A 15,681-nucleotide genomic window follows, 5' to 3' on the forward strand; every position below is an offset into this window, starting at 1 on the left:
GATGTAATTGCATCGAACTAGCCTCAAAACATAAATAATCAGAAACTAGATGCAGATGTATTGAACTAATCTTAAAGAGTTATTAACGTGAAATCGGAAACTAGATGCAAATGCAATGAACTAATCTCAATGACTAATTAATGAAACATCGAAAAATAGATGAAACTGCATTGAACTAACCTAAATGAATAATTAACAGGAAATTATAAATTTGATGCAACTGCATTGACTAACATCAAAAAATAATTAACGGAAAATCGGAACCTTGATGCAAATGCATTGAATTAACCTCAAAGAATAATTAACATAAAATTGAAAATTAGAAACTGGATGCAACTGCATTAAACTAAAATCAGATATTAACTAACGGAAAATCATAAAGTTGATGCAATTGCACTGAACTAACCTCAAATAATAATTAACGAGAAATTGGAAACTGGATGCAACTACATTGAACTAACCTCAAAGAATAATTAATGGAAAATCAGAAACTTGACATGCAAATGCATTGAACTAATAACCCTGAAACATATTTGTATTATGTGTAGGGGGAATAGAATGTCTCGACAAATAATATAGTTTTGCATTTTAAGTAGTGTTTATTATAATTCTTTTATTATGATTGAGAATGTCTTGCTATTCAAGTAGCTTCAATATTATCTTTGCCATATTAGACATTCTCACAAAACTTTAATGAAACTTTTATTATTAAACCTAACAACAAAAAGAGTCGATGAGTTTTATTAAGGTTTAATGTTTCGTTTTTATAGAGAGTGGCGCAATAAATTTGAATAAGTGATTAATAAAATTTTCATATCTCATAGCACAGTATAGTTGCTAATATTTTTTTATAATAATTTAATATAACGACATGACGGATATTAACGATATATCGGATGTATCGGCCCGATATTTTGGGCCTTAAGATTTTGATGATAACGACAAATTATTCTCATATATCTCTCTTTAAAAACCGCTGATTCCAACACTACCAACTTATCTTGTTTTACGTAAAGTCAAATTTTATTATAAACTCACTCTGGTTTTATTTTCACTCTTCTTCTTTCTCTCTCAAAAAAAAACAAGATGGTCCTGAAATCTTTTGTGGAAGTCAACCCAGAATCTCATTTCCCACTGGAGAATCTTCCTTACGGAATCTTTAAATCTGGAAATGAAGCTGACCCTCCTCGTCCTTGTATCGCAATTGGTGACTTTGTTTTCAATCTTTCCGCTGTTTCTTCAGCTGGTTTGTTTAATGGACCCTTACTCCAAAACTCCGATTGCTTTCACCAGGTTTGGTGTTCTTTCTAGTTATTTATTTCAGTGTATGTTGTTGAATTAATTGATGAAATTTTTGATAGGAAGCAATCAAATGTTTAAGTTTGATTCTGTAAATTTGAGTCTGTTTACGAATTCTATTTTTATATAGGACATGTTTTAACTTTGGGTTGTCAGCACGCTTGGTGAAGTTTATGCTTATATCTTATATGTTGTTGTAGACTTCTCTCAACAAGTTTGTTGGAATGGGACGACCTGCATGGAAGGAGGCTCGTAGTACTATTCAAAAGCTGTTATCATGTATGTACGCCTACTTCACCTTTTTTTTTCCCGTTAACTCTTCATTTTCAATAGTTATTATCTGTATCCATTTCTCACTTATTTCCCCCTTTCCAATCTTGTAATTCTTGTCGCTTTTTAGTACATATGGGTAAATGTTGTATAATTACTGCAAAGAACTTTGTTTCATTCATTCGATTAGTTGCGATGCTGGGTTGGTCTTTGTACTGCAGACCCAGAAAATGACAAGTTCCGCACCATTTAGATCTGACCTTAAGTTCTTGATTGATTCTGCGAGACCAAGAAAGTTTGGATTCCGAGTTTGGTTCTTGTACTTTGGTTTGTTATTTGGGAGTTTTGTTGAAAAATTTCATATCATTTGGTCAGTCAGTTGGGGTCTTGGGTTGGTCTTGTGCTGCAGATTGCAGTTGGGACCTTGAAAACGACGAGTTGTGCACCGGTGCACCCTATTCTGGAATTTAGGTCTCCCCAATGAGTAGAATAGGCCAATAGGGTAAAAACTTTATTAATCTCAGATACTTTTACATAAAGAAGCACTCTCCTTAAATAAGGAGACAATATATAGTATGACTCCTACCTACTCAATGTTGTAGTCTACTACTAGTTGTACTTCTCAACGCTCACTTACTGTAATATACTATTACTCATTCTCAACGCACATCACATTATCTCTAGTCTGTTGCTTCTTCAACTTGCATAGGGGCGTGTAAGCCTCTGTGCGTTTCTTGATAAATTAACTAGATCTTAGAACCCATTCTTCTTATTCACTACCACAAAGCAGTATCGAGTGAGCAAAGAAAATACTAATTGAAAACAAGTAAATGATACTAATGCATAGATTTTAAAGTGCAGTTGATGAGCCTACAGTTCGTGACAATGCAACTTTGAGAGAAGAATCACTTTTGCCGATGGTAAGGCTTCCCAATCTACTTTTGGTTCCACATTTCCTTATTTAGCTACCTCTGTTAAGCTTTTAATGGTGATTTTTGGTTTTATCAGAACAAGGTACAAATGCTTCTCCCTATAGTTATAGGGGATTACACAGACTTCTTTTCATCTATGTACCATGCGAGGAATTGTGGAATCATGTTTCGGGGACCAGACAATGCAATCCAACCAAACTGGTATGTAGATCTTGAATTTGTTATGTTTAGTTAACAGTAAAGTAAATAATGTGTTAACCAAAAAGGTTGGGATTATCCCCCTTCGCCAGTACCTAGAAGATTTATGTATCTTCTACTTCTTGATGATGCTTCCTGTTAATGTCACACTATCAAATAGCTTGGACTTCTGACAAAGTATGGTTTATGCAGTATCTTTATTCGTCATACTTACTTATGGATTACTAAGTCATCACATTTTCAATTTTCAAGTGGTGTAAAAAAAATTGATGTCTAATTCGAGATGATTATTTGACAACATTGCTTAATTGACAAATTAAATGTAAGTACTTGTATTGCGTTATTTGCCTCAGGCATAATATCTAAAACCTAGTAGTTTTAGTATTTATCCAAAAGAAACAGGCAACTGCTGGTTTTATTTGATGTATTTGTGAAACAAGTGAAAACTTTGATCAACTAGAACACATGCCAAGACAGTTGAATGCTTGTAGTAATAGTAGAAATCCTTAATATATTGATAATAGTAAAAGTTACAATTATCAAGGCCTCACTCTGACTAAATAAAGAGAACTGTTGGTAATTCTTTAATCCTACATCTTTAACATACTAATTTATTATTGATAAAAAAAGAAATGAAGGAGAAATACCTTCTAAGCAGAAATTGGGGATAAACAATAAATAAAAAATTTCCAAAACTGAATCCAAAAAGTAAGTCTTCAGCCTTTAGTAGTATTCACCACACAACACACCACAAAACACTTTTATTTTTCTCCTACTTTTAGTTGGACTTTTCCTAGAAAAACTAATGGTCTTTTTCACCAAAAAATCATTTTCTTGTATCGAGAAACTTTGAGAATACGTAAGTGTGTGTGTAGTGGGATCCACTTAGGATTCCAAGTCTTATCTCAAAGATGACAAGTCCTTGTCATACAAGTACTTGTACTTGATATACTAAAACACTTTTAATATATATCTCTTTAATATGGAAAATGCCCATTAACAAATCTATATTTACAATAAAGCCCATGGAACTATCAAGAAAGTCCTTTCCTACCAATATTTAAATCTAAGTCCCTCCACCACATTTGTATTCACAATTAGACCATTGGGAATATGTTTTTTATTGTCACACCCATGCCTAATTGACCCAATATGACATTCAACATCAATTGAGTATTGTCACAATTTCTTATACCGGCTGAGTTTGAGCTCAATTAGTCATGTCACAATTTCATAATACATAACTCCGTAGAGTGGTGGATCTTTTATTAGAATTCATGATTCAAGACATCCTACATTTATTACCCAAAACGTCAAGTCTAGTCTATGAATAGACATTGCTTTTTAACATCTCAAAGTAATAAATTTGAGACACAATGAATTTTCACAATTCCTCAAGTTTAGGAATTAATTGGTAGAGTGAGATTTGTACACTAACCTTAACAATGAATTTATAGTGTGTTCTCACTTTGATCCCCTCAGTGTCAGTCATGTGACTACACCAATATACAAACTTAGAGTCATACTCAAATGATAGAGATATCATCATCCTATCATATAACAATTATGTATGTTACAGTCGTATAAGTGAAGCGTCCGACTTCACCCTCTAACTGTGAGCATTATAGGTAAATAGATACAATCAAATCTCCAGCACATGACTCTTCATATGCTTTATTGTTCTAATTCTATTACCTATGAAACTTATGGTTTAATCATATAATATTAATCCACCCATATGCATAATAATAAGATTTGTGTATTTAATCATCAGGTATAAACAATAAATGTTCATTGGTTTTGTAAAGGCCAAATATCCCAACAAGAACATGACACAAGATTCCTACTAAGACTAACACTTAGAAGACACTGTAAGAGAAGACACCTAACACCTAACATTTTCAACAGTGTAATCATGGTGGTTAATGATGTGGAGAGAGTAGGTGTACCTACTCAACATCTTTTGTTTATAATATTAGAAAATAAAATTAGGGTATCATTCCATTGTGTTATGCTGCCGTTATTGAATAGCATTTTATGATTATTCAGGTTCAACCTTCCTATTGCATACCATGGACGAGCATCATCAATTGTTGTCTCTGGGACTGATCTTATTAGACCAAGGTCAGCGATTTCTTCTAATTCTTTTTACTTGATCTAGGCATTGCACCTTCCGTTCACTATTTAGACAAACACCATATGTGAAATTACGAAATAGTAGTATATCCTAGTTTTCTGTGAGGGTCGTTACAGAATATAAACAAGAATTAGCCCCAACCATATTGATTGGATTCGCCAACTTTTAATATGTTTCATATGGTAACCTCCTATTTTGTTAGACTATGACTATCTTTGAATTTGATGAATGTTAGAGTATCATATTCTTTAGCTGATCTTTTATCTCGTTTTGACAGAGGGCAAGCTCATCCAGTTGGAAGTTCCACACCATATTTTGGACCTTCTCGGAAGCTAGATTTTGAGCTAGAAATGGTCTCTGCTTTAATTAGTATTCTGTCAGTTCTACTGTGCAAACACACTCATACTATATTTGAACAACCACACATTCTCTTATATGGGCATTGGGTCATATTTACCTTGCAGGCTGCTGTGGTAGGCCCAGGCAATGAATTAGGAAAGCCAGTGGATGTGACTGAAGCAGCAGATCACATCTTCGGACTTGTTCTGATGAACGACTGGAGTGGTATGGAAATATTATGTAATTTCAGTGTATACAATATGTAATTTCAGTGCATACAATCTTCAATTTCTTCTGGAGGTGTTGTTATAGATGCTAAAATCTAAACTAATTAGAGCTATTTTTCTCATCAACAGCTAGGGATATTCAGGCATGGGAATATGTACCTCTTGGGCCTTTCCTTGGAAAAAGCTTTGGTGAGCCATAAACTTCCATGGCTCGTTAAACACATCGAGTTCACTATACCGCAAAATTACCACTACAAAGTTATACTATTCTGTGTTTCTAATAAAGGATTTGTGCTCTTCTGTTTACTATTCTGCATTTCCATTAATTAATTTTGACGACCATAGCCTATTTTGTGCTCTTGGATGTTTTCAGGAACAACAATATCCCCTTGGATAGTAACACTGGATGCTCTGGGACCCTTTTCTTGTGATGCTCCTAAGCAGGTAACCAACCATTTTCATTGTTACAAAACCCGTAAGACTACCTTTTAAATGATTATAGTTCTTGCGTGAAAACTTATTTTGTAACACTACACTTTGCAGGAGCCTCAACCATTACCATATCTTGTTGAAAAGAACTCTAAAAACTATGACATTTCTTTGGAGGTAGTATATTCTTTGGTGTTTTTTTTTTATAGTGCTTCCTGTTTCTCTATAGCCAATTGTATCATCTTGTGCCCCAAGTCTAATTACTATATTTCCAGTGCATTATTAAGCATGTTGGAGGCATATGAATTCACTCGTACACTAACACTATTGGTTTATCCTTATTAACAATTATATACTGTCTTTTTGGCTGCAAGGTTCGTGTCAAAACAACTGCACCAGAGCACGAATCAGTTCTCACAAAGAGTAACTTCAAGCACCTGTAAGAAGTTTCAGATTTCCAATGATGTAAATTTATATTTCTAATTCTGATCCAACCTATCATAGTTACTTACATCTGGGGACATCCATTAGGCCAACATGCACTTTGTCCATTCTGTCACCTCCAAATTAGGCACACAGTGATGCAGGTTTAGTAATATCCATGGATGTATGTTTACATTAGACTGGACCTTTTCACCCCTTGTGTCTTATATCTGATAGGCAATTCATGTGTGTTTGGAGTGATATGTTTTTCCTGTAGCATCCGATCGCGACCATCAACATTCACGTTGTCCATTCTGTCACTTCCTATTTAGGCACACTGTTGCAGAATTGCAGATTTAGTGAGATACATGTTTCCATATTTTCCATAGCTCGGCCTTTTCACCTGTTTCAACTTATCTCTGATAGGCTTATCACAACTGTTTGGAGTGACATGTTTTTTCCTGTAGCATCCAATTTCCAAGTACAACTTTTTTGATTAAATCGATGTTAGTGCAATTTAAGTCAATTAACTACTTTATGACGGCAGATCCCTTTTTAACTTTTTCTTGTGGATCAGATATTGGACTATAACACAACAACTTGCGCATCATACAATCAATGGGTGCAACTTAAGGCCAGGAGATCTTCTTGGAACTGGGACCATTAGTGGACCTGTACGACTTTAAACTCTATACTGCCGATTGTGGTGTTTTACTATTCTGTTTTTAACTTATGAAATGTCTTAGAACCTTTTGGTCTTGACATTTTGACTTCCCCTGCAGGAGCCAGAATCTCTGGGATGCTTGCTAGAGTTAACCTGGAATGGGAAAAATCCGTTGTCTTTTAATGGTTTGCCTCGTATGTTTTTAGAAGATGGAGATGAAGTCGTACTGACTGGTTTTTGCAAGGTTATCTCTACCAAAGCTTTTATTTATTTATTTATTATTATTAGTATGTCTTCTTGATAATTTCCTTTGTTTGCTTCTTGAAATTTTAAAATTCGGGTATGCATATTCATGTTTTACTTATATTGAATCATTGGATTGGAAAGCAACACATTTAAGATTTTGTTGTTGTTGTTGTTGTTGTTGTTGTTGATCCCCTGATGAAAATCAGAATTTAAATGAAATTGAACCCACTCGTATTGAGTCCCAATCCCCAAACACCCTTTTCTTTAGATGGAAGCCGAAAACTACTCAATTTCCAACCGGGCGTACTTTCTTCTAGAAAATACTCGTGAATGAAAACACAGTAGCAAAAGGGAGAGAGGGTTTGCTGATCTTAATTCAATCTGCAGGGTGACGGCTACAAAGTTGGATTTGGAACGTGCTCTGGAAAGGTCCTCCCAGCTTTAAGCTGAAGAAGCAGTTATTTTTATATTCGATGAATCTGATGCTTGCCATCGTCCCGGCAGTGTAGATGAATAATTGAAAATGCATATGTAATAGAATTTTGCACTGGCAGAGCCATAATATGTGCTGATATCCCGTCAATGTATGCATGTTTCCTCCAATCGTATGAGCTTTATAAAAATTAAAGTTGCTATCCATATTTTATAACTCTTATTTAATCATTGATTATAAGGGCATATTATCTGAATCGTACAAAAGAAAATTGAAAAGGCGCAATGAACAATAAGATTATCTCCCGTACTGGAGAGCATTTGCTGAATGTAGGGAAAAATCTTGCAGCCTCATTCGTGCCTATGAGATTGGTAGCTTGCTCATGAACAACTAAGGTGCACTGTAACAATTCGAACTATTCCCCCTTTTTAATTTTTAACGCTAGATGCTTGAAGAGTCGGGGTAAGATCTCAGCTGTCCGAATTCCTTTCCCGGCCAGTCAAGCAAGTTATATCATACTTTATGAAGGGATGCCGCCCTTTGACTACTGAGCTTTATGAACACTACCTTTATGTTGAGCTCCGAATATGATGTAGCACTTACTTTCACATCTCTGAAGAACATTTGCCAACTAAATTATTTTGCACTTGGCTTGCCATTAGACTAGCCTACATCCATATCAGTAATTTGTTCGACAAAAAAGCACTTGGAACCTCGACTTTTGGAATGAAATTCCTGATACTGTATTGAGAATTTGGAGGAAACTATGCTATGAGTAATTTGAACTTAGCCACATTGTGCGGTTGACCTGGACACCGACATAATATGTCTTAGGAGTTATGACACCTGTGCGCGGCAACAGGTAAAAAGCAAACAAACCCTGATAAGTGATACCCACACTTGTTGATCACTCTGTCTTCCCCACCATGAGAAAAAAAAGCTTCTTCTCTTCTGCTACAACTACTTTCACTTACTACCAAAATGACCAAACTACCCCCACTTCCCAACCTACAACAATCGAAACCTCCACCCGACACGATATCGAATCATCCTCCGCTATCAAAATACAATCCACCTACCGGTCCTACCTGATCCGCACTCTAATAAAAAAGATCTCATCCGTCAATTCTGAAGCTAACAAGTTACAACAACTACTCCAGAGCCAAGAAACAGTAGACTTAATCAGAAGCAATGAAAAAGAGAAGCTGAGAATGAACGAAGCATTGATGTCGTTGTTACTAAGACTCGATTCGGTACCAGGAATAGACCCAACAGTTAGGGAAGTGAGGAGAAAAGTGAGCCGTAGGATAGTGGGGTTACAGGAGATATTAGATGCTGTAGCGGATTCGAGAGTTGAGGGGCTGCAGGAAATGATGAGAAAGTGGGAGGAAGTTGTTGTGGAGATGGAAGAAGGTGTATGGGAAGATGAGAGATGTCGTACAACTGTTGAGGGAAGAGAAATGGAGAGGTTTTGTTTTGAGAAGTTTGGGTTTCGATGCATGGAAAGGTTTCTTCGTGGCGTTTGATGAATCAGTTGCAGTCTACGAATGTAGTATGTTTGTATGTAATGTGATATTACAAATACGAATAACTTTTAGCCGTTCTACGTATATATTATTATCGTCCATTGGTAATTGTCTGAGTTAACACTTCAAAGTGTATTAACGCTCTGTTTGGATCAGTGCACGAGTTGCAAATGACAATTGGTTGGCATCTAATTGCACTGCATTGCGAAATTGCATATCTACTATCTATTTCTACTATATGTATACTAAAGCAGAGATTTCTAAAAGAGGATTTTCTCTCTCCTATGTGGCACTCTAATATGAGAATTAGTTTTTTTTCTCTCTTATGTGACACTCTAATATAAGAGTTAGTTTTTTCTATCTCTTATGTGACCTACATAAGATAATCTTTTCTAATAACTTACAATTTCAAGTACATAGAAACTTTTTGGAGAGTTTGAGTGTATTTTTAATTCTTATATTTGGAGAGTTTGAGTATATTTCCAATTCTTATATATTTGATCAGATAAACAAAATTGCTAAAAAAAAATAGGTGATTTGTAAAAGGTAATTTCCTATTACGAATCAAATATTTTTAGTGTTCTCATTCATATATATTTGATCAAATAAAAAAAATTGCTACAAATATGTGATTTGTAGAAACTAATTCCTTATTACAAATTATACAATTTTAATAAAGTACCGACTTATTTCGAATATATCCTTAACACGGCCTCAAAACATAGTTAAAAATAATTATACAAAAAATAACATCACAAAATATATAATAGAAAATGAAAAAAAAATAACGGTAAAGCAATAATGACAAATATTTTAAAAAATATATAATACTGAATGAAACTAACGTCAAAAAATAATTAATGGGAACCGAAAACTGGATGCAATTGCATCGAACTAATCTTAAATAATATTTAACAGGAAATCGGAAACTAGATGCAAATGCAAATATTAAACTAATCTTAAAAAGTAATTAATAGAAAATTTGAATATGGATACAACTGCATTAAACTAACCTCAAATAATAATTAATGGAAAATCAAAACTTTGATACAAATACATCAAACTAACATAAAAAAATAATTGTCAGAAAATCGGAAACTGGATGCAAATGCTATAACTAACCCTCAAAGATTAAATTAACGAGAAATTGGAAACTGGATACAATTGCATTGAACTAACCTCAAAGAAAAATTAACTATAAATTGGAAACATGATGCAAATGCGTGGAACTAATTTTAAAAAATAATTAACGGGAAATCGAAAACTGGATGCAACTGCACTGAACTAATCTTAAAAAATAAACTGGATGCAAATGCATTGAACTAACCTCAAGAAATAATTAATTGGAAATCGAAAACTGGATGCAAATTCATTGAACTAACCTTAAACAATAATTAACGGGAAATCGGAAACTAGATGCAAATGCAGTTTTATCAAATAAAAAATCAGAAATCAGAAACTGGATGCAAATGCATTAAACTAATCTCACGGAATAATTAATGGAAAATCAGAAACTGGATGCAAATGCATTGAACTGACCTCAAAGAACAATTAACAGGAAATTGGAAATTTGATGCAAATGTATTGAACTAATCGAAAAGAATAATTAACGATAAATCAGAAACTGGATGCAACTGTATTGAATTGATCTCAAAAAATAAATAACGGGAATTGGAAATTGGATGTAACTGCATTGAACTAACCTCAAAATATAAATAACAAAAAATCAGAAACTATATGCAAATGCATTGAACTAACCTCAAAACATAGTTGGGTTATATTGTGGTAATATCTCGATAAGTATAGTTTTGCATTTAAAATGGTGTTTATCTTATCTCTTTCCGTTTGATTGGGAACTCATTGCTATTCAAGTAGCTTCAATATATATGAACTTCACCTTATTAGGCAATCTCACAAAACTTCAATTATTAAACAACAAAATGAAGTTGAAGGGTTTTATCAAATGTGAGTTATTTTTTTTAATGGAGAGTGAGGTTTTAACGTTATAAAATTTTTGGTTGAGTGATCAATATAATATTAATATATAATAGTTATGCATATTTGTAAATATTTTTCAGAATAATTAATATAACAACACCCGTTCATAGATAATCTTTGAATATTTCACATAGTGAGTCATGCATAATTTAAATAATAATTAATGGAAAATCGATAACTGGATAATCTTCGATGATCCCACATAGTAAATCAAGCATAATTTACTTTTTATGTCATGTTTGCAAGGACACTATAAATGGATCAGTAGAAGTTGGTATTACACACCACATTGGATAATTAAAAGAAAATCGGAAACTAGATTTAAATACATAACTGAGCTCAAAGAGTAATTAACGGGAAATCGAAAACTTTATGCAAATGCAATAAACTAAACTCAAAAAGTAATTAACTAGAAATCGGAAATTGGGTGCAATTGCATTAAACTGGCGTTAGATAATAACTAATGGGAAATTAGAAATTGGATGCAAATCCCTGAAAAATATTTAAAGGGAAATCGGAAATGGTATGCAAATACATCAAACAAACCTCATATAATAATTAATGGGAAACCAGAAACTGGATGCAAATACATTGAACTAAACTTAAAAAATAATTAACATAAAATAAAAAACCGAATGCAACTGCATTGAACTAACCTCGTAGAATAATTGGTGGGAAATCGGAAGCTAAATGCAAATACATTGAAATAATCTCAAAGAATAATTAACGGGAAATCAGAAATCGGATATAATTGCGTCGAACTAACCTCAAAGCATAAATAATCAGAAACTAAATGCAGATGCAATGAACTAACCTTAAAGAGTTATTAATGGAAAATCGGAAACTTGATCCAAATGCAATGAACTAATCTCAAAGGCTAATTAATGAAACATTGAAAAAAGGATGAAACTGCACTGAACTAATCTAAATGAATAATTAACGGAAAATTATAAATTTGATGTAACTGCATTGAATTAACCTTAAAAAATAATTAACGGGAAATCGGAAACTTGATGCAAATGCATTGAACTAATCTCAAAGAACAATTAATATAAAATCGAAAATTGGATGCAACTGCATTGAACTAACTTCAAAGAATAATTAACGGAAAACCAAAAACTGAATGCAACTGCATTAAACTAAAATCAGAGATTAATTAACAGGAAATCAGAAATTTGATGCAAATGCATTGAAATAACCTAAAAAATAGTTAACTGGAAATCAGGAGTTGGATGTAATTGCATCGCACTGACCTCAAAGCATAAATATCCGTTTTTTTAGCCTTCTCACATGAGTAATTAGGAACCCAAAACGAAAGTGAGTTTATAAAAACAGACTCTTACATGTATGCAAACTGTATAGAAATTGTAAACTATCGGACTAACCTAGAAAAACAATTAACGGGAAATCAGAAATTGGATGCAGATGCATTGAGCTAACCTCAAAGAGTAATTAATGGGAGATTGGAACTTTGATGCAAATGCAATGAACTAATCTCAAATACTAATTAACGAAACATCGAAAATTGAATGCAACTATACTGAATTAACCTTAATGAATAACTAATGGGAAATCATAAAGTGGATGCAATTGCACTGAACTAATCTCAAATAATAATTAACGGGAAATCAGAAACTTGATACAACTGCATTGAACTAACCTCAAAAAATAATTAATGAGAATTTGAAAACTAGATGCAACGTATTACATTAAACTAACCTCAAAGAATAATTAATGAAAAATCAGAAACTTGATGCAAATGCATTGAACTAATAACCCAAAAATATATTTGTATTATATGTAGGGGGAATAAATGTCTCGACAAATATAGTTTTGCATTTTAAGTATTGTTTATCATAATTCTTTTATTGTGATTGAGAATGCATTGCTATTCAAGTATCTTCAATATTATCTTCGCCACATTGGGCATTCTCACAAAACTTCAATCAAACTTTAATTGTTAAACCAAACAATAAAAAGAAGTCAATGAGTTTTATCAAGGTTTGATGCTTCCATTTTATAGAGCTATGCATAGTGGTGCAAGAAATTTAAATGAGTAATTAATATAATTTTCATATCTCATAGCTATGCATAGTTGCTAATATTTTTTAGAATAATTTAATATAACGATGCTCGTTCGTAGGACAAGTTCATGTGACAAATCTTTTCAAGTGGGAGTAGTGTATTCTTTGAGGATATGGAAATAATCAATATGTTTTAGTGATTTGTACATATTAGTACATAAGCTGAGCGGTGATGATTTACTGCTAAATCACCATAAATCTAATAAAACTATTATACAAGCTAGATCAAGTTTAATATAATTTTATTTGAAAATTACGGATTAATGTCCTAAACTACAAAGTGAAGAGTCTATCTCAATTTGATCCCTTAGTTTCCAAATATTTATGCACCATAATCGCTGGTCATTAACGTATTTCGGTTTATTTTTAATAAAAATATATCGTGATTCAAAAATTTTCCACTAAATCACCATAAATCTATGAAAACTATTATACAAGCTAGATCGAGTTTAAGATAATTCTATTTGAAAATTATGGATTAATATCCTAAACCACAAAGTGAAGAGGCTATCTCAATTTGATCCCTTAGTTTCCAAGTATTTATGCATCATAATCACTGCTCATTAATCTATTTCGATTTATTTTCAATAAAAATATATTCTGATTTGAAAATTTGCCGCTAAATCACCATAAATCTAAGAAAACTATTATACAAGCTAGATCGAGTTTAAGATAATTATATTTGAAAATTATGGATTAATATCATAAACCACAAAGTGAAGAGGCTATCTCAATTTGATCCCTTAGTTTCCAAGTATTTATGCACCATAATCGCTTCATTAACGTATTTCGATTTATTTTCAATAAAAATATATTCTGATTCGAAAATTTGTGTGAGACATTTTGTAAAAACCTTTTCAGCTCACAAAATATTTAATAGATCCTGGGCGTATGCCCGGGTCCAAAATCTAGTCCATGTACTAAAGTAGAGACCTCTAATGGAGGATTTTCTTTTTCCTATGTAGCACTCTAATATGAGAGTTACTTTTTTTTTCTCTCCTATGTGGCACTATAATATAAAAGATAGTCTTTTCTAATAGCCTACAATCCCACGTACATGGAACCTCTTTTGAGAGTTTGAGTGTATTTCTAATTCTTATATTTGGAGAGTTTGAGTGTATTTCAAATTCTTATATATTTGATCAAATAAAAAAAATTGCTAAAAAATAGGTGATTTGTAAAAGATAATTTCCTATTACGAATCAAACACTTTTAGTGTTCCAATTCTTATATATTTGATCAAATAAAAAAAATTGTTAAAAAATAGGTGATTTGTAGAAACTAATTCCCTATTACAAATTATACAATTTTAGTGTCTGTGATAAAGCACCGACTTATTTCAAATATATTCTTAACACGACCTCAAAACATAGTTAAAAACAATTATACAAAAAATAACAACACAAAATATATAATAAAAAATGAAAAAAAAAATAACGGCAAAACATTGAGCACTGTTAGAATATTTGTTACCTTAGTTAGGATTAGCAAGTATCTTGTAATCTTAGTAAGAGTATTATCTTCTCCTAAATATGTGGATCTAAGAGATCTTATGTATTCTTGTATATATACCTACTGTTTTATATCAATAAAATTATCAGAAATATTCAGTAAAACATCTTTGACATGGTATCAGAGCCAACTCCGATTTCCTTTTCATTACCCCATTACTATAGGAATCAAAGCTTTTTTTTTGGTGTTCTGATTTTTTCTGGTCATATAAAACAATCTGTTACACTATATCAGATTGCATTTATTACCCTATTCTTCCTTATCGTTCTTGTCTATTGATCTAGTTAATTGTTTATGTTCTATATCATAATGATAGACTTACCTACCAATAATGATTCTGTTGTTGTGCATTCTAATAATGATTCCGCTGTCATGTCTTCTAACTCGAAGAGTCACTTAGTCACTGCTGCCGAATTTGTTGCCCAGTCAGGTATATCTAACTCTGCTCCTATTGCTTTTACTGAAAATAGTGATTGGATAATTGACACGGGTGCTACTGATCATATGACTTGCGATCGCTAAAAATTTAACCATTTCTCTTCTAGTTGTTCCAAATCAGTCATTACTAATGCTAATGGTGTGTCATCTCCAGTTGTTGGTGTTGGCACTATACTTCTGTCCCCTTCTTTATCTATGATGTTTTATTTGTTCCATCAATAAACTGTAACATTCTCTCTGTTAGCCAATTAACCAAATCTCATAATTGTGTTGCCTTGTTCTTTCCTACTCACTGTATTTTTCAGAACACCCTTACCAAGGAGAGGATTGGTAGTGGTAAACAAAGTGGAGGATTGTACTATCTGGAGGATGGTTTTCAACGGTCCAATCAAGGAGTCGAAGCTCATGTTATGAGTGACGATAAGGTTAATAAAAATAAAAGCGAGATTTGGCTTTGGCATAGACGACTAGGACATCCCTCATTTGGTTATCTTAGGAGATTACTTCCATATTTATTTAATGGTTG

General features: G+C 32.8%; 2 protein-coding genes across 2 annotated transcripts; both read left to right on the forward strand.

The window, feature by feature from the left end:
* Positions 1-931: 931 nt before the first annotated feature.
* LOC147503690 (fumarylacetoacetase) lies at positions 932-7,803 on the forward strand. The gene is made up of 14 exons (XM_086556927.1): positions 932-1,293; positions 1,500-1,578; positions 2,431-2,489; positions 2,578-2,702; positions 4,749-4,823; positions 5,114-5,189; positions 5,301-5,400; positions 5,532-5,591; positions 5,776-5,846; positions 5,946-6,008; positions 6,206-6,270; positions 6,832-6,928; positions 7,037-7,162; positions 7,552-7,803. Exons 1-14 carry the CDS (start codon positions 1,087-1,089, stop codon positions 7,612-7,614), a joined length of 1,266 nt encoding a protein of 421 aa, XP_086413053.1. The 5' UTR covers positions 932-1,086; the 3' UTR covers positions 7,615-7,803.
* Positions 7,804-8,449: 646 nt separating this feature from the next.
* On the forward strand, positions 8,450-9,231 carry BAG5 (BCL-2-associated athanogene 5). Its single transcript, XM_086556928.1, has one exon. It carries the CDS (start codon positions 8,524-8,526, stop codon positions 9,121-9,123), a length of 600 nt encoding a protein of 199 aa, XP_086413054.1. The 5' UTR covers positions 8,450-8,523; the 3' UTR covers positions 9,124-9,231.
* Positions 9,232-15,681: the final 6,450 nt, after the last annotated feature.

The sequence above is a fragment of the Coptis chinensis genome, chromosome 4 (genome assembly GCF_015680905.1).
Source record: "Coptis chinensis isolate HL-2020 chromosome 4, ASM1568090v1, whole genome shotgun sequence".
NCBI lineage: Eukaryota > Viridiplantae > Streptophyta > Magnoliopsida > Ranunculales > Ranunculaceae > Coptis > Coptis chinensis.

What these genes read in the sequence shown, in the direction of transcription:
- BAG5 (XM_086556928.1), top strand. Translation starts at nt 8,524, where the DNA reads ATGAGAAAAAAAAGCTTCTTCTCTTCTGCTACAACTACTTTCACTTAC.
- LOC147503690 (XM_086556927.1), top strand. Translation starts at nt 1,087, where the DNA reads ATGGTCCTGAAATCTTTTGTGGAAGTCAACCCAGAATCTCATTTCCCA. An exon ending in TCTGATGAACGACTGGAGTG is followed by an intron (nt 5,401 to 5,531) that starts GTATGGAAATAT and finishes TCTCATCAACAG; the next exon opens with CTAGGGATATTCAGGCATGG. An exon ending in AAGAGTAACTTCAAGCACCT is followed by an intron (nt 6,271 to 6,831) that starts GTAAGAAGTTTC and finishes CTTGTGGATCAG; the next exon opens with ATATTGGACTATAACACAAC.